The following is an 18417-nucleotide window of genomic DNA, read 5'->3' on the forward strand; positions in this document are numbered from 1 at the left end:
ACGATGACTACGCCAGAGAGAAACTCGAGAAATGTCTGCTCAGAATCCAAGACTAGAATGGAGCTGCCTTCGTGGAGATGTCGGATATTGTGGGAGTAACTGTGGTGCCACAACCGCAGAGAAACTCCACAAGCGCCGCGACTCCCCCCCCCGGCCCCTGCACTAAACACGCGACCCGCACGCAGCGCACTCATGGAGTGTCCCGGCGGGGAGTCGCCTGGCACCACGGGTTTTCATCCGAAGGGCCCCGAGAGGGGAAGTCCCACGGTTTCCCAGTGCCAGGAGATTGGCCGACCCCCCCCCCCCCCCCAGGACAAATTAAAATTGTATGGGCGCACAGAAGCTCACCGGGCTCACCGCAATGAGATGCTCACAGCAGCGGAGAGGGCTCAAGGTGAAATATTAGGCGAGCAGCGCAGACGCGGAGGTGGGAGGGAAATCCCTGCGCCCACCGCGGGTTTGTATTCGGCAGCCGGGCGGTCAGGGGTAAGGAATGCGGGCACATGGACAATGGGCTGGGGGATAGCGTAACGTAATGCCCTAGGTAACGGCAGCGAAACGTTTGACAATCGAAAGGTAGGCGCATGATTGGCTGTGCAGGATGATGTAATGTAACCCTGGATTTTTGAAATCCCAGGGCATAAAAAGGGGAACCCGAAACGGTTCAAGCGTCTTCTGATCTCCAGCCGCTTGGTGTCAGGGACCGACTCCCTGCCTGCCTCCTCTGCCTCCGCGTCCGTGCGACGCAGTGAGAACGGCTGCGAGGTGCGTCACAGGGCGCCTGAGTATTTGGGGGAATGCGTAGTGATAGGATAGGCTCTGCTCGCAGAATATTTCCTCCGGGCAGTGCAAGGTTTTGCGCCTTGTAATAAACGTTAGCACAGAGCATCGGTGCAGTGCGATTTGTGTGTGTGGAGCCGCTGCGTGGGCGGACGAGCGGCGAGAGCGAGGGCCGAGCCGCAGCCCGAGCACGCGTTAGAATGATCGCCTGCAGGGGCGCGCGTGTTCGCGCCGCTGCTGCCGTCATGTTCACCGTGGGGCGTGCGCGCGTTAGAATGATCGCCTGCAGGGGCGCGTGTGTTCGCGCCGCTGCTACAGCCTTAGTCGCAGTGTGTGCGCGGTTTGGGATACAGCTGCCCACCGACGCGGGCGTGTTCACGCAGTCGCTGTAATGTTCGCTGTGGGGGCGTGCATGTGTTGCAGTATAATTGCACGCAGGAGCGCGCGCGTTCACACAGCTGCTGTAGCATGAGCGTTGGTGCGTGTGTGGTGTGGTGTGTGTGGAGTGTGGTGTGTGAGTGTGTATGAGTGTGTGTGAGTGCGAGTGTGTGCGTGCGAGTGTGTGTGTGTGGTGTATGGTGTGTGTGTGGTGTGTGTGTGGTGTGTGTGTGTGGTGTGTGCGTGTGGTGTGTGTGGTGTGTGTGGTATGTGTGGTGTGTGTGGGTGGTGTGTGTGGTGTGTGTGGGTGGTGTGTGTGGTGTGTGTGGTGTGTGTGGTGTGTGGTGTGGTGTGGGTGTGTGTGTGGTGTGTGTGATGTGTGTGGGTGGTGTGTGTGGTGTGTGTGGTCCGGCGAGGGCGGTGGGGTGGACGCCGGCCCCCTGCACAGAACTCACCAAACGAGCTCAATGATGATTGGAGTGAGATGTGATACGGTACTATACAGCACATACACAGGCTGATGTCTGGTACTGAAGATGAACTCCCGAAGCTAACTACAGAAGGTGTTCACCCGATCATTTGCTCCTGTGACAAAGTGGCCAGACCGGACGAAAGATTAACACGAGGTTAAAATAATACCAAATAAATATGAAATACAAACACAACTGTCATAAGATGCAGAACGTACCTGCCAACAAGGGTATTTCATTGATTTTGATCACGTTGATTAAAACATCTATTGAAATTGAGATGAATAAAACAATGATATAACCATTCTGATCGCTATAAGCCTCAGTGCTTCTTGGAAGCGTATTGTTAATGCCACGGTGGCTAGGAGATGTTAACTACCTCGCATGGTGTACAGGAGGCCGTGGGTTCCATCTCGACCCTGACGCCTGCTGCTGCTGTATATTTGGAGTGTGCGTGTCTCTCTCTCTCCCCGTGGTCGCGTGCATTTTCCTCCGGGTCCTCCCGTTTTTCCTTCAGAATGTAAAGTTCTTTAAGCTAACCAGGTGGTTCAGACTTCAAAGCGCTATTCGTATATTTATCTTAGCATCTTTGAGAATGTGTGCATATTAGTATGCCTACGTTTGTTTACCCACGACCGCCTCAATATTCGTTTTCAGGCTGGTCCTGCCAGGTTTTCACAGTAGGGTGGTGATATCGCTACGTATCCCCCCACTTGAATAATTTGCAGGTATTCTTGTCGTAGCTACGGTAAGAAAACGGAGAGCCTGGAGGAAACCCACGCAGACCATGGCGAGAACGTACACGCTGCACACAGAGAGGCGCCCAGGTCAGGAATGGGATGCAAGCTTCTGGCTTTGGTCGCACAGAAGAGTGACCGCTGCCACCCATGGGTGATGCTCAGAATTGCTGATCTCCAGCGTGATACGTAAAATGTGTTGATGATGAGCGAGGCGCGGTAAGGAGCTTTAATGGAGATGGAAATGATGCATCAACAAACAACTGTCATTCCAGAATAAAACACCGCTCAAATTTACAGTTTTCTTTATTATTTTTTTATTGACATCCCAGATTTGGTTAACATTAATGGAATTAAACACACGAACTCAATACAAATAAGACAATGGGAGAAACATCTTGTGTAGAGAGATGATATTGCAAGGGATAGTTATTTCAATTTAATTTAACAATGGTTTGGAAATTGACATTACTTTTCTTCTCAATCTAAATTTGGTAAATACTTTAGTGTTTATGCCCCGAAAGTGTCCATCATTGTCCTCTTCAAATAATTGGTCGACAGGAGAGTAAAAAACGTAAATCAGTCATCCACAGGCCACATTTTGGAAAACATGGGAAAGTGGTAAATAAAATGGCATCGACTTTGTTTACATGCAGGAGGTCGGACTACAGGCCGACTAAGCACCTGAAATAGCACCAAACGCATTCTCCGAGTTCTGCAATTGTCAGCACTGTTGGTCTAGAACCCTCGTGTTTGTAGTGCCACAGGGACCCTCTGAATAGCTTGAATGTTTTCTTTGTTGACTGAGGTAGCTGCATCTGTGAGGACGCTTTGAAGTAGCACCTCCAATCCGAGCAGGTTAAGATCCGTGTACATTACACACGACTATACTCCCCATCGACGTGCTTTGGGCAACCTTAACGAGACTCAAAAACGCAACAGGCACAAAGCACGACCGGGTGTAAACATTACGTGGAAACTTCTGGCACTTGAAGCACTAGCGTCAGCTGAAACCACCTTGCGCTGGCTTCTGCGGGGTAGATGAACGCTCCTTGTTCACAATGAAATCCAAAATGCAAGCGGGTGGATGGACCGTTTCTGGACAGGAATCACCATTTCAGTGCAGCAGTTCTGGAGATGTGTACAGAGGGCTGTGTCCTTTTACAGGAAGCAAACTGGGCCAATATCTACACCAAACTCCTGATCGGGGCCACCCACATCCTTGGGTGCGATGTCCACAATAGGCAGACGGCTGGTCTTGGGTGTTCTGTACTCAATCACCGTCTTGCCCCACTGGCCGGTGTGCATCTGTGAACAGGAGCAAAGGCGCACGCACTCTTAGAGCCTCCTTACACACTCACGGTCAAGTTGCAAGGAGCCGTTAGTCGGCGATGATTGCTGCTGTGTATAACCCCAATTGAGCAATGTGTGGTATCACTTTTGAATTTAGCAAATTTGGACCCCGATGATTGGTAACATCCACCGTGAAGCAGACGCCGTGTATCATTATGGTCATTACTCCGGCAGTATTAATCAGGGCGGCTGCTGGATTCGAACCGTGAGCCTCTGCTACAAGCAGGGAACGTGCCACCGGTGGGCTGCGTCGACAACAACAACAGCAGCACAGACTGACAAACACAACGCGCTGCTGTGTTCACTTTGGCCTCGTACTTCATCACCCAGACTGCACCCAAATGTACTAGCGTTGTGCTGCGCAGCTGTGCTGCCACCTTTGCCACCGTGCACTGACCAGCATGGTGAAGTCTGGGAACAAATGCCCCTGCAAACCGAACGGCATGGGGAGGCCTTTGTCCAGCGGTGGATTGACAAAAGGGCTGTCCATGTACACATTTACGTGAAAAGATAACTGAATAACATCACATTGTCAAGCGTGTGTGACTATGAGTGTACGAGGCTGTAATGAGTTTGAGGGTGTAGAGTATACCCACGTAGGGTACTTGACGTGTGGCGCTGTGCTGAGTTGTGTGTGCGGCTACGCATGCCAACGTTTGTCTAGTGAGGCTGTGTGCGATGCGTGTGAGAGGGTGGGCGTGCCTGCCTGTGACACCGTGTCGTAGAGTGGTACCTGCGTGTTTACGAATGTGGCTGCCTGTGACTATAGCGAATACATTTGGCCAAATATGTAGAACGCACAAGTTTTATTTAGCTTATTCTGAGTGTGGTGTGAGTGTGCATGTGCGCGGTGCTACGAACCTGGCGACGAATATCTAAACCGATCCTGGGCCTCCCCTAGGTCGACTCACCCTCAAATGAGTACTTGGTGCGATGTGTAAATGTGAACACTAGGGAGACGAAAGTAGCCGTGCATGGTGCTGGCCACCCACGCCCTCCTGTGCCATTCCGGCCTTCATAGGTGCTAGCTAACAGCACTTTCCCCTACAGTCTGTTCACTCTGTACGGTGGATGTTTGTTTTTGCCAGCGTGTAGGCACGCCGTGTGGTGCAGGCACTTACGGTGCAACCGTCTTCCAGCACAGAGTAGGCCAACTTGGAGTTGCCCTCGGCACGGATTTCCATCTCGTTGGAGCCTTGCAGCAGCAGCGCCTGCTGCAGGTTCCCAGCGGCTCCGTTCTGGTAGGCCACGCTGTTCTTGCAGTGATACGTGATCTTCTGGGAGGCCTCCGTGGAGAAGAGGCGCAGGAACGTGAGCTGGATCTCCGTGCTGTGGCTGTCTTCTCCGTACGTGAACTGTGCACAACAGGGGGAAATCATTCGCTCGATTAAACAGTTACCCTCTCGTTGGCAAGGACGCACAAACTTTGGAGGCATGCGCTGTTTGAAAATCTAAGCCCGCATCAGCCCACGGATGGGTGATAAGGCCACCCGGAAACGAGTATGGAATTTACGGACACTTGGAACCAAGTCCTCATTGTAGGATCAGATAACCTAGGTGAGACTAAGGCCAGGTTGAGATACCAATTTACACTGATGCATATTGCCAGGAATCAAGCCCAGGCAGCAACTAAAATGTTTGATCAATTAATGAGTCAACCTCCCTAATTAACCTCTTCAAAAAGTCAAAGGAGCAAGCTCTTGCTTCTGCATTTTTCAAACTAAATGGACGAAGAGAGCTGAATGACTATTGAGCCATGGTGTACAAATGACGAGGGCACACACTGGAGGACCACGAGAAGAGCCATTTCTCCATGTTACCAACCCGCGTTGATGTCCTTCCTGCTGTTTCCCATTAGCAAATGCCACCCCCGCACCTCTGAAGCAGCAGCAGCAGCATCGCGTGTGCTCTGCGCCATTACCAAGTGGGTTGTGTGTGTGTCTGTGTCTGGAGGCAGCAGCAATGACCTGGGCATCTGGGCTCATCGTGACTCCGAACCAGACGTGCTTCTTGCTGCCGCTGGCCTTGAGCCACCAGTTCTTGCGCGCGATGCTGGGATTGTCGGCGTTCATGCAGCTCTCTCCCGTCTCCATGTTGCACCAAACCTGGATGGCGTCCGACTTGGAGCCCTCGTTGGGGTCAATCCAGTACAAGCCTGATGGGACAAGAGGGCACCGTTATGCCACAGCAGGGGCGACAATGCCGCGTGTGGAATATTTGAATGGTGGTAAGTGAAGGCGGCACGTGATGGAGGTAAGGTGTTGAGAATTTTACTAGCTTACTGCAATTGCCCAGTTAAACCTTTGTATTATCAAAAGACTTTCAAGTTAATTTATGATTGGGAAATCTACGTTTAGTTACTCCATTATATTAAAATATTATTTAAATTAGTCATTTTTTACCAAGTCACGTTTTAACTTTTCTACAATTAATGCTGCACATAGCTGTATAACGGTCATTTGCACTATTTGATAAAACCTCTGCAGGCACGAACATGTACGTTTACCGCCATTGCTTTCTAGACGAATCATTGACTCACCTTGCACCACACCGCGTGTGCATGCTGCCTCGGGCCGCTGCGGCGTGTCGATGCGCCTGGGTGGCGCGGTGCGGGGTGGGGGTGCGGGGTGGGGGGTGGGTGGGGGGAGGGGTGGGGGTGGCATGGTGGGGTGGGGGCTACGCACCGCTGGGCAGGTCGGGGTAGCACAGCTTGAGGTTGCGGCAGGTGCGTGCCGGGTTCTTCTGCGAGCCGTCGGGGCTCACCATGTTCTCCACGCGCACATTCAGGGAGCTGATGGAGGCCTCCAGCTCGAGATTGCGCTCGCCCTGGTTCTGAGCCTCGTCGGCGGCGAAGCCTCCGGACGGGGGTCCTGGGGGGCCGGGGGGACCGGGGGGACCCTGCCGGGGCACAAACAAGCGTCGGGAAAGCGTCGGGCACGCGTGTTGTGTACGCGTCGGGCACGCGTTGTGCACGCGTGGCGCGTGTTGCGTACGCGTAGCGCGCGTTTCGCTATGCGCGGCCCTGCGTTACGCTTGTCACTTGTCTGATGACCACCGACAGGGGCTGGTTGACTCCGATCCGAACGGTCCAGTGCCGTACAGGGTTAAACACATCCACCTCCTGTCATTCGATCTGAGTGTGCAATGTTACCTTCTGTTGTAGATGATACTCGCTGCAGAAATGTTATTTTCACATATGGCAGTCAGTTGCATGCAATATTATGGGACGGCAGCCATCCAGATGAGGTCGCTCACAATCACGTACAACTTTTAACATTGGCTGCCCATTAATAATTAATCAATTGCTGTGGTGAGGGAATAACTGAAAAACTTATTTCAAAAGTAGAAAATTGCCATCGACAGTCTATCTGCCGTGACTGTCATCAATGAGGACTTCTGCGCCAAGCAGTGAGAGTGGGTATGCTTGCATGCGTTGGCTGCTGACGAGGTTGGTACGTGGGTTTAGGAGGTGGGTGAGCTGCTAGTTGGGGGTGGGGATAACCAACTCAGCATACGGGTTGGTAGATGTATTAGATATTGAAAGGAATATTGAAGGTTTTGTGTATGGGCCAATGCGTGGGTGGCCAATGAGAGCAGATAGGTGGGTTCATGATGGATGAATTCATGCATGGGCTGATGGGTGAGCTGGTAGGAGGGTTCAAAGGTGGATGAACTTGAAAGTTGTTGGCCTATTAGTTTGATTTTTGGATTGCTTGGCTGGATAATACACGGCGGATAAACCGTCTGGCAGTTGATGGAGTGCAGATGTGGGGGCACTCACGGCGGCACCAGCTTCTCCGTTGCGTCCACGGGGGCCGGCAGGACCGAGAGGACCAGGAGCACCATTGGCACCATCCTTACCGTGGGAACCAGCGCCACCAACGGGACCCTGCAGGACGCATGTGCAGAGGCACGCACATCCTCAACAAACATCGCCAGGGGCTGCGATTCCTGATGGCCTCTCTGAATATCAGCAACACAACAGTGGCATTGACCCAGCACGATCTCGGCGGTGAGATGAGCGTTGTCGAAGTGCTGCCACCCCTGGTTTGGTGAGAGTCACCCTCTCGTGATGGCGGTGCCGACGGCTGCCCCCCCGCTTCCCAGTAGCATAAGTCAGCAGGCCCCTCTTTCGAGGCTGAGCTTGACTCCAGTGGCAAGTCCACTACGCTACAGCTCCTCCTGGCACGACATCAACCTCTCTGCTCTAGAGCCCTTGCTGCGCTAACTTAGCCCCTTTTAGCTGGCCAAACAAAAAGTGCCTGTCGGCAACGTCACTCTGTAGTTTAGACAATCACATTTACTTTATTGGTCCTCCGAGTTCATCAATTCGGAGGATTCTCCTATTTACACGATTCTATAACGGGGGACCTCGCTGCTGCATCGCAGCGTGCACTCACCCTCGCTCCAGCAGGGCCCGCGGGGCCGGGCGTGCCGCTCTCTCCGCTCAAGCCCTGGTCGGGAGGAGGAGGTTGCACACAGACACGAGTGGTTAGTTCCTTTGGCGGTGCGTTTACTCACAAGACCGTTCACTGCGGCGGCGGTGACGGTGCGAACGTGGCGGCACGCGGCACGATGGCAGAGCGACTCCCTGCCGGTGAGACGCGGTGGCCACGGCACGCGGTGCGGCACATGGCGAAAACCGAAGAGGAACGTCGAAAAACAACGCGGGGAAAACTACAGCCGGTGGGTGCGTTCCGGCCGCTCGGAACGCAGCTATGGTCGTGCCGACACGGACAGCCATTCAGCTTGAAGGGGTCTGGAATGGACGCTGCTGGTAACGATGACATAGGTGGTGCCAATTACAGATATGTAGAGGAAAAATTCTGGTCAATGTACTTGCTTGATCTTGAAAAAAGGATAATGAATATAGACATTATGACATGAGAGATCACCATTATTGAAGCCTAATATATGATGATGATGATGATGAAAAAAATAATGAGGTATACGAAATATATAATTTGATATATTTGCAATGAATTCGCGGTAGTTGTACAGAATATATGGTGGCTGTGTGTGTGTGTCTGTGTGTGTGTGTGTCTGTGTGTGCCTGTGTGTGTGTATGTGTGTGTGTATGTGAGTGTGTGTGTGATGTGTGTGTATGTGAGTGTGTGTGTGGTGTGTGTGTGTGTATGTGAGTGTGTGTGTGTGTCTGTGGCTTACGGGTGGGCCTGGTGGGCCAGGAAGACCGGCGAATCCACGGTGGCCCTTGTGTCCTCTCTCTCCTGCTGCGCCGCCCTCCCCTCGCTCTCCCAAGCCGCCCAAGGGGCCCTGCACGGCACGAAACAATTTGATCGTGTGCGTGATGACACGTGTGAGAGCCTGTGTTGTGCGGGAGAGCGTGCATTCGTGATTTATCAAGTTGTGTGCAAGTGCGATCGATTGTGTTTTGGGTTACGTATTATATGTCACTGTGAGAGCGAGTGCACAACTGCGTGCACGATTTATGAAATCGTGTTGTTCATGTTGCAGATGGCAGTGCCCACCTTGGTGCGTGCGTGACTCTGCGCGTGTTGAGTTTGTGAAAGTCAATTCGTGTGAATGCGCGACCACGAGCGTGACCACGTGGTGGATGCGTTGTGAGACGTGTGGCGTTGCGCACGTGTGTGGCGTGTGTCAACGCGTGAGTGAGCTGTGTCACGTGGAAGTGCCACCTACCACGGGGCCACGGGGTCCAGGTGGGCCGGCAGGTCCGGATGGCCCTGCGGGGCCCTGCAGGCACACGGGAGGTTAGATGCAGCGACCGGCTCAACACACACTCCGCACCACCAGCACAGCACACACAGTTCTTTGCTGACTATCAAATGTCGTTTAAGAGTTGTATCTGCATTGTTTGATATTTTGACCTTATACATTGTTGTTATTTTTTTCAATCTTTTATTGCACATGCACTGTATTACTTTCACGACCCAGCTCTCCCTAAAATAAAGGAGGATACATCACGCTTAGGCACAGGTTCTGAAGTCACGCTTTCCAACACGCAGTTGTCCTCGGAAGTATTTAATTAGCGATAGCAGAGGTGCTCGCGCAAGGAGCTAGAAGCCACAGCGTCTCAAGGCCTAGGCCGTGATGAGGCACGCGGCTCGGATCCCGTCGCTGCCGACGGGGGAGGGTGGGAGGGAGACGGGGGAGGGTGGGGAGGGAGACGGGCCGAAGCCGTCAGGCCCGGGAGGCCAGGCCGGCAGGGCCAGGAGGCCAGGCCGCGTGCATTTAGCGCTGAACTTTGTCTCAACGATTGGGGCGACCCTTTGATCAATTGGGGCAACTTTTTTTTGGCAAGCTCCTTAAAGCAACACAACTGGATACTAAAGTCCGTTGGTGCTGAATCATTTTGTACGAGAGTTATCGTGATCCCTTCTTACAGAGGGCGCATGCAGTTAATGCATTGCTAACGCTTTCAACCGGCGTTGAAAGCATTGAAATGAAAATTTTAGTTCCGATGGGCTCTTGTCTTTCTAAATAAAGGAACCGATTGATGTATTAAATTATCAGGGCACCGCGCAGGATTGCAGACCCAGGAGAGAGTGGGAGCTACAGGCAGAGGTGACGCTGGACAGGGCAGGGCAGTCCCAGTGCCTGTGTGTGTGCGTGCGACTGTGTGTGAGTGCGTGCGAGTGCGTGCGTGCGAGCGTGTGCGTGTGTGTGAGTGCGTGTGCGTGTGTGTGTGCGACTGTGTATGCTCCACGCGAGTCCTTACAACGTCTCCCCTCTCCCCAGTGCGGCCTGGTGAGCCTGCCTGGCCGCTAGGGCCAGATGCCCCCGGGGCTCCAGCGGGGCCGGCATTGCCAGGGGGGCCACGGTCTCCCTGCACTCACGGTAACACGGCAACCACGACACCACACACACCGTCACCCTCCCGGCCGACGCGCCGCCCCCACCCGCACCGCCCCCATCGTCGCCACCGCCACCATGAACACCTCCACCCTTATCTCCACCACCCATGCCACCAACACAAAGGCCAACGCAACTACCAACAGCAGCGACATTATCTGTAGCGCTAACAATACCATCGGCAACACCACAACCAACAATAATGAGTGAGTGGTGAGTGAGTGAGTGAGTGAGTGGGTGAGTGAGTGAGTGGGTGGGTGAGTGTCTGGTGCTGCACCTTTGGCCCTTGAGGTCCATCACGTCCTGGCAGACCATCAGCTCCAGCAGCGCCCTGAACGCACGGTCAGAGTGGCACAGCCACACACGTGTGCGGGTCACCATCGCGATCACTCCAAGTGTAAGTTGACTGTCATTACATTAAAAAGGGTTATATTTCAGATGTTCACATGCTGTATTATCCTTAGAGATATGAAAATTATAAATGTCATGATAAATGTGTTCTGTACAGTATCTGCATTTACTTGACTTTATTTGCTAGATACATTTATTTTATTTTATTCATCTGGTAATTAGTGTTAATTAGGCACTCGAATAGCAACATAACATCACAGATTTATAACCTGGGGTACTCTTTACGAATTAATTTAACCAACAGTTTTCAACCTTACTCTGGCTGAGAAAGTATTACAGCTGCTTAAACAATCTGAGGTGGCCCCGTGACAGTTGCCAGCGTTTTACAGGAATCTACAAACATACGCACGCTCTGCTGGCATGGTGTTAGTCAACCCCACGCTAATTAGTTCATTTGGTTGAGCTGAAAGCTCTCCGTTGAAAGGAGACAAGTTCAAATTCCAGCCAGGGCCCACGTCTCCGAAGCCAGTGAAACAAGTCCACCTAATCAGCTGGTCCACGCGGGTGAGAAGTCCCCAATGGAGATATTTTGCTGGGACTGGTCCCCCACCAAAGGGACGTAAAACTCTCAGCATTGGCTCAGCAGTGCCAACGGAGGCAACCGCTATACGTGAACCCGGCGACACAGTTTGACCCCGGCGACACAATTTGACCCGGTGACACCTTTTGACCCTGGTGACACCGTTTGACCCCGGTGATACCGTTTGACCCGGTGACACCTTTTGACCCTGGTGACACCTTTTGACCCTGGTGACACCGTTTGACCCCGGTGATACCGTTTGACCCTGGTGACACCGTTTGACCCCGGTGACACCGTTTGTCCCCGATAACACCGTTTGACCCCCGTGACACTGCTTGACCCCGGCTCGCTCGGCCTATGCTGGGAACACTCACGTCACGGCCACTGTCACCGGGGGATCCTGCGGAGCCCATGGCACCGGCGGGACCGGCTGACCCCCTCTCTCCGCTCGGGCCGACGGTACCTTGCTTGCCAGACTCTCCCTGCACACACGCACAAAGACAAATATCCCCCGTATAGCCTTAACAGACAGTTTGGGCAAGTGCTGTTAGCGAGTAGCACCTACGAAGGCACCGGGTACTCATTTGAGGCTGAGTCGACCTAGGGGAGGCCCAAGACCGGTTCAGATAATTGTCACCGGTGTTGGCCATGAGCGAGAATCGAACTCGGGTCGCCGGCTTCGTAGCGCAGCGTAGCGCTAACCACGCACGCACACACACACACACAAGCACCCACGACGCACCGCAAATGCCATTCCCCACCATAATGGGGATGATGTCACCAGGGCATGCGGAGAACCCCCCCCCCCCCCGCCCCATTGAGACTCGAGGTGAGGCACACTGCGGCGGCAAGGCCCGCGTGGCGCACGGCAGGGCGCTGTGGCCAGCACCAGGCCCCAGCGCCGCTTGACGGTGCGGTGTTTACACCGCACCGTCCACTCACTTGGCACTGAATCAATTTGGGCATTGCCAAGAACTGGTTCAGGTACACTGTCATAACCACTATAGTGATACTTCCTAACAAGTCAAATAATCACTTAATCACATTGAAAGGGATTAACCCTGAGAGTTTCCACAGGGCGTCTGAAATTATTTTGTTGTGTGGTAACTGCAAAGTGAAGCAAGCTTAGGTAATAACGGTCATAACATGTATTCACACCACGGACATGACCTTGCAAGGAATTTACAACGGAATTCACAATGGGAATCTCATTCGGAGCCTTTGCCGCATCACATTCGATGGTTAAATGTCAGTTGTGCAGAGTTTAAATGTGGAATAGCCTTGTAAGTATGATCCATGTTCTTGGCGTCCCTGAATATCCACAGCTCAGTAACTTGCCAATGAGGTTTACGATCACACCATGGGGAAAATCATCTAAAGTGCTACAGTTTAAGCAAGTGCTGAGTTGCCATGGCCGTGGGTCATGATGTCACATTGGTCACATACCACCTGATCATCACAAGAGTGCCTTTCAGTAACTTCCCCTTGTGGCTAAAGCAAGTTTATAATTGGCAATGAAGTCATGTGAACGCACGGCTGGGAGAGCAAGACAAGGGGTTCTACGAGGCTGGATCAACGTCGACTGGTGAAGGAGAGGAAGGAGCTGTGTGTACGAATGACACGGCCTGGTGGGGGTCATCCGCCGCTCCCTACGCGAGAGCGTCGACTTGCTGCGTGCGGACGGCACTGTAGGTGCGGTGACCGGCACTCACCGCGGGACCAGCAGGGCCATTGAATCCCCTCTCTCCACGCTGTCCGGGCAGACCCACGACACCACGGCTACCAGCCAATCCCGAGGGGCCGGGGGAACCTTCCGCTCCCTACGTGCGCGCGCACACACACGCACACAGATTATGCACAATCACGCACGCGTGCCAGCGCTTTGCGCGTCGGCACACTGATGCGCGGTGGTTCTGCCGGCTTCATTCCTCACAGCGCACACTTCGCTATTTGGCGCGTCGAGGAGCGACGGATGATTTAAGAGTAAAACAAAGTGCACGTGATTAACGATTAACGTAAACGACGTGAGCGGCCCTGAAGCATTCTTCCGATGCAGTGTGGCCACGGACTTGATTGCAGGTTCGTCGCGTGGTGTGTCGATGCGGTTTTCCGTGAGCGTCGCCGTGACGACGGAGAGCCGCGCGGAGCGGGCCGCTCCAGGGCGGCACTCACCACGGAGCCGTCGTCTCCGGGCGCTCCCTTCTCGCCCGAGGGGCCTGTGACTCCTGCAGGGCCTGGCGCTCCCGTGCTTCCTGGGGGCCCGGTCTCTCCGCGAGGGCCCTTGGTGCCCTCCTTGCCATCGGGGCCGGAGGGGCCGGGTGGCCCGGGGTTTCCCTGCACAGAGGCGGCAGCATCAGTACTGCTCGCAGCGCCCTCCGTGGCTCCTGCTGTCATCTGCATGGCGCTGAGGCTCCTGAAGACAGCTCGTTGTTATTTGTTGTTATTTGTTTACCCAGGAAAGCTTCGCCGAGTCTCAGTGTCTGCAGTAGGGGGCGATATTGTTACGTGTGATGCCAATTGAGTTATTTGAGAATAATATTTCAACTTTGAGATGTTTGGCCAATACCGGTTACATCGAGGAACGTGAAATTGCAAACTGCTCTCCGATTCAACAAGAAGCATCCCTCCACTAAAGACTGCTGCAGTCTTAGTTGATGTCCATTCAATCCACATTAGTGTGTGGGCTAGAAGCTTGGGTTTCAGCGGCCACGTGGTAAAGAGCTTTCGAGTAAATGTTCGATAGAGGGCGGCACTTTGTGAAGGAGCGCCGTCCTGTAACGAGTGCGTCAGGGATGCTACCGCAGGAGTCCGCAGGTGTGCTCCTGAACAGGTGGAGACATCAGTGCAGCACTCAGATGTCCCAATGTATGCATCCCAAATCTACCCACTGCATCCGTCCACCGACATCGCAATAATGTCACTTCCCCCCCTGCGCCGCCTCTGCCAGTGAGGGCGACGTCACGCCGAGTGGGATCACTGCGAGGGAGTGGCTCGGCTACTCACAACGGGGCCAGCAGCGCCCACGCGACCGGCAGCGCCGGGGAATCCAGATACACCCTGCACACACACACACACAGGCACACAGGCACGCCGGTAAACAACCACACACCTCATTGCTAATCGCTACTGCACTTACAGAAAACATACAAATGAAGACAAGCCACCGACTGGAAGAGCAGTATAATAAATGCAACTGCTTTCTTCCTCTCTCGAGGTTGCGAAGGCAGAGCAGGAGGAGGGTCGAGGAGTGGGAGGTCGAGACGGGGGGGGGGGGTGAGGAGCCATGTCGAGGGTGATGAGGAGCTGTGTGCGGGTACAAGGGAGGAGGAGGTTCTCACCCCTGGGCCAGAAGGACCGCGATCGCCCTTGGGACCGGCTGGTCCGGCAGGACCCTGCGGGGGGACACGCAGAACGACACTCAGCCACAGAGACAGCCGCACTCTCGCCTGTCGTAATTGGCGTGGGGCCCCGACAAGCCGGCGAGCGACGCCGCCGCCGCCGCGCTCCGTTCCGCGCCTCTTACCGCGGAACCGGCGCCTCCTGCGGGGCCGCCTGGGCCGGCCGCCCCCGACTCTCCGCGGGCTCCGGTCTCTCCCGGCTCTCCCTTGCCACCGGGCAGTCCGTCCAGACCCTGGGGAGAGGTTCGCACGCGGGGCGGAGCGCGGTTAGCTCCGCGAACGCGCGGGGCGGGGACGAGCGGGTGCATGCTCGGAGCACGTGCGTCAGATGTACGGAACGGATGTGATGTGATACTAATACGACGTTCGTCTTGTACAGCCGCTGCGTGAGCACAACCAACGGGAGTCGTTTCACTCCCACAGGAGAAACCAGCATGGCAGCTGTGAACGCAATCCTGGAGAGTATCACCTGATAGGAACATTCTCCTGTCCAGTTTGATATCATAATGCTGTGGCTGGGACAAGGATTTTCGGAGTTGTCGCCTGCACAACAAGAACCTCTTTGAGTCTTGGGTGTATTTACCTTGACCGCAAGGACCCTGAACGTGAATTAGAATGGCTCAATACGCTTTATTGCGCGCTACGATTCCCAATCGCACTTTAAATAAGGACAGTTTAATGTTCAATTGGCGGCATTAAACGCAGCATAGCAGTGCTGTGCATGATATGCTATCCGACGCACTGCTCATGCCGCACATGACACCGTGATTCGTCGTGAATGTGTGGGCAGTCTAAACCCCATTGACTAATCTACCCGGCACACTGCCGTCACTGCCGTGGATGGCAGGCGCATTCACAGATCACTCACCAATCAGAGATCACTCACAAATCACTCGCAGATCACTCACAAATGACTTGTGTGCCCGAGAGTCATTTCATTGATGACGCTCGGCGCTGCCTCTTGAGCTTGTTTTCAAACCCCCGGCATCCGAATCTCAAGCTCGTGAGCCAACAGCAGGAGAGTAACTGAGCAGTGTGGCTGAGCAGTCCCTGTTGAGGCGGTGTCAGCTACTTCTCTACGATTTTGACTCAACGTAAAGTCAGAAACAAAAGCTGGAAAAAAGGGGCATTGTATTTTTATCTTAATTATGCGGAAGATCTTGAAGGTCCCGTAGTGGCAAGATCATTGAAACTAATACTCATCTTTAGCCGTGATCTACTCCCTGCTGCATCATGGCCTCCCGAAGCTGTCACCACCTCCCATGGCCCTGCGATGCAACAATCCATCTGCACACGGAGCGACTCCCATCGCTCCGTCTCCTCCTCGCTGGGCGTCCTCTCTGGTGAGTTCTCTCATTTGGCTGCCACTCCGTCGATCGTCTCTGCCACCACGAGTGTGAGTGTGCCACCAAACGCTAACGATACATCTGTCGGGTTCCAATACTGTGGACTTTCTGTGCACTACGTAGAGTCAACCACTGCTGATGAACACAACGACCTCCTGTACCCAGCAGCCTCGGTGCCGTGCAACCCCGGCGACTGAGCGTTCAAACTCAGACTTGCGGGGCGGCGTTGGTGCGCGCGTGCGGCCGTGCGTGGACTCACGGAGGGACCGGCGAAGCCAGATGGACCGCTGGGGCCTCCCTCTCCGCGCTCACCCTGCGGAACACCACGCGAGACGACATCACGTGTGAGCGCGCGTGGAAGCGTGCGCGAGCGCGCGTGCGGTCGCGTGCACGAGCGTGCCGCTGTGGTGCTGGGCGCGTGCTGTGCTTGTGGCCGTTCGTTGTTTTCGCCACGCGAACGTCGATCAGTGGCGGTGCGGCGCACTCACGGGAGATCCACGGCCGCCGATGGGACCGGCGGGACCCCCGGGGCCCCCCTCTCCCTGCGGGGAAGAGAACGGGAAGGCGGCGTCAACACGGCCACTCGCGGCGCCGGAGCCCCTCCCAACGGCAGAGCATCCTGAGATCGTCGTGGGGTGAGCTTGGAAGAAGACGCCGCAGAACTACTTGCGAGTCACATTGGTCGATCTCACCCAACTCTGGACAACAACGCTGGAATATACGCCATGAAGACTAAATCGCAGGATCAGTAATCACGTACATTGTACAGTATTGGGACTGTATGTGCACATCTCAGAGCTGGGATGGACTGAATTAATGAAAAGAGCAAATGTAATGGTTTTATTCCGTGATTGGTGACCAGGCTGAGACTGTGAACTTGCTGTCCCTAAGGAGAGGCATTCATCACAGATTGCCGCTGGGATACGAACCTACGCTCAGCGGTGCTGCGTCAATGCCCGGGCGTGAGTGCTCCGGACCTCACGAGCCACTCGGCTCCCTTCCTCCAATCAGATCCCCGATGGCGCTCTTTGTCCCCAGAGTCTAATCTCATCTCGGCCAATCACGAGCCGAGTTGATTTCACAGTGTGGAACTCCGTACCTGGTGATGTTATAGTCAGCTGTGCTTGTGGGATGGTGAGGATTTTTATTTTTTTTAAGTCTCAAAAATGAATCGAGTTATTTTTTTTGCACGACACCAGAGAGCCGTGGCGAGTGATGACTTTAAGTCCACACTGTGCTCACGCACACACGCACATACGCACACACACACACGCACGCACATACGCACGAGCACACGCACACACGCACGAGCACACGCACATACGCACGCGCACACACACACACGCACGCACATACGCACGAGCACACACACACACGCACGCGCACACACACACACGCACACACGCACGAGCACACGCACATACGCACGAGCACACGCACATACGCACGAGCACACACACATACGCACTCACCCTCTCCCCACTTGGCCCAGCTGCTCCGGGGGAACCAATGGGACCGGTCAGACCCTGGAAGACAGCAGATGCCAGTTAATGCCACGTGCAGGAGGGAACAGGAGAGCCTCGTGTGCGCGCCATGTGGAGGCCACGTGAAACGAGGCGGCGCAGCGCTTACCCGGGGGCCGTCTTTCCCTGGGCCGCCATCAGCGCCACTGGGGCCAGGCTCGCCCTGTCACGCACGCACAGACACGCACACAGATCAATACTTACAGATACACAGATCAATACTTAAAGATACACAGATCAATACTTACAGATACACAGATTTAAACTTACAGATACACAGATTTAAACTTACAGATACACGCACGCACAGACACGCACACAGATCAATACTTACAGATACACAGATAAATACATACAGATACACGCACGCACACACACAGAGATACGTAAGCACATTACACACACACACACACGCTCGTGTCTACGCACACGCAGACACATGCAAATGTGTACGTTCAAGCGATCTCGAATGCGTACAAGCACAGCGATGCTGAGGGAGGCAATGCCAGTAATGAGTACGGCACATATTACATGTCACACTTGCAGAATAAATTATTAGAAACGTATAGAACTACAGGGTAAGAGCATGTAACTCTCCTAGCTCTTTGTAGTTCATATATATAAGCACTGAAGAAAACGTTACGTTTTGACATCTTTTCTTAATAGT

At 54.0% G+C, this 18417-nt stretch overlaps 1 protein-coding gene across 2 annotated transcripts in view; it reads right to left on the reverse strand.

Annotated features, from left to right (window-relative positions):
• Nucleotides 1-2665: 2665 nt before the first annotated feature.
• LOC144721098 (uncharacterized) overlaps nucleotides 2666-18417 on the reverse strand; it is a 38978-nt gene continuing 23226 nt past the window's right edge. For both annotated transcript variants that reach the window (XM_078598470.1, XM_078598471.1), the window contains 20 exons: nucleotides 17860-17913; nucleotides 17700-17753; nucleotides 16716-16769; nucleotides 16487-16540; nucleotides 15007-15114; nucleotides 14822-14875; nucleotides 14487-14540; nucleotides 13656-13817; nucleotides 13196-13303; nucleotides 11858-11965; nucleotides 10830-10883; nucleotides 10419-10526; nucleotides 9380-9433; nucleotides 8885-8992; nucleotides 8119-8172; nucleotides 7500-7607; nucleotides 6403-6616; nucleotides 5686-5873; nucleotides 4840-5073; nucleotides 2666-3673 (listed from right to left, as the gene is read on the reverse strand). In XM_078598470.1, the coding sequence (XP_078454596.1) occupies nucleotides 3527-3673; nucleotides 4840-5073; nucleotides 5686-5873; nucleotides 6403-6616; nucleotides 7500-7607; nucleotides 8119-8172; nucleotides 8885-8992; nucleotides 9380-9433; nucleotides 10419-10526; nucleotides 10830-10883; nucleotides 11858-11965; nucleotides 13196-13303; nucleotides 13656-13817; nucleotides 14487-14540; nucleotides 14822-14875; nucleotides 15007-15114; nucleotides 16487-16540; nucleotides 16716-16769; nucleotides 17700-17753; nucleotides 17860-17913 (2079 nt within the window). In that variant the 3' untranslated portion in view covers nucleotides 2666-3526. The remainder of the gene's footprint in view (nucleotides 3674-4839; nucleotides 5074-5685; nucleotides 5874-6402; nucleotides 6617-7499; nucleotides 7608-8118; nucleotides 8173-8884; nucleotides 8993-9379; nucleotides 9434-10418; nucleotides 10527-10829; nucleotides 10884-11857; nucleotides 11966-13195; nucleotides 13304-13655; nucleotides 13818-14486; nucleotides 14541-14821; nucleotides 14876-15006; nucleotides 15115-16486; nucleotides 16541-16715; nucleotides 16770-17699; nucleotides 17754-17859; nucleotides 17914-18417) is intronic.

Source organism: Lampetra planeri, chromosome 10 (assembly GCF_965212315.1).
Source record: "Lampetra planeri chromosome 10, kcLamPlan1.2.h2, whole genome shotgun sequence".
Classification (NCBI taxonomy): Eukaryota; Metazoa; Chordata; class Hyperoartia; order Petromyzontiformes; family Petromyzontidae; genus Lampetra; species Lampetra planeri.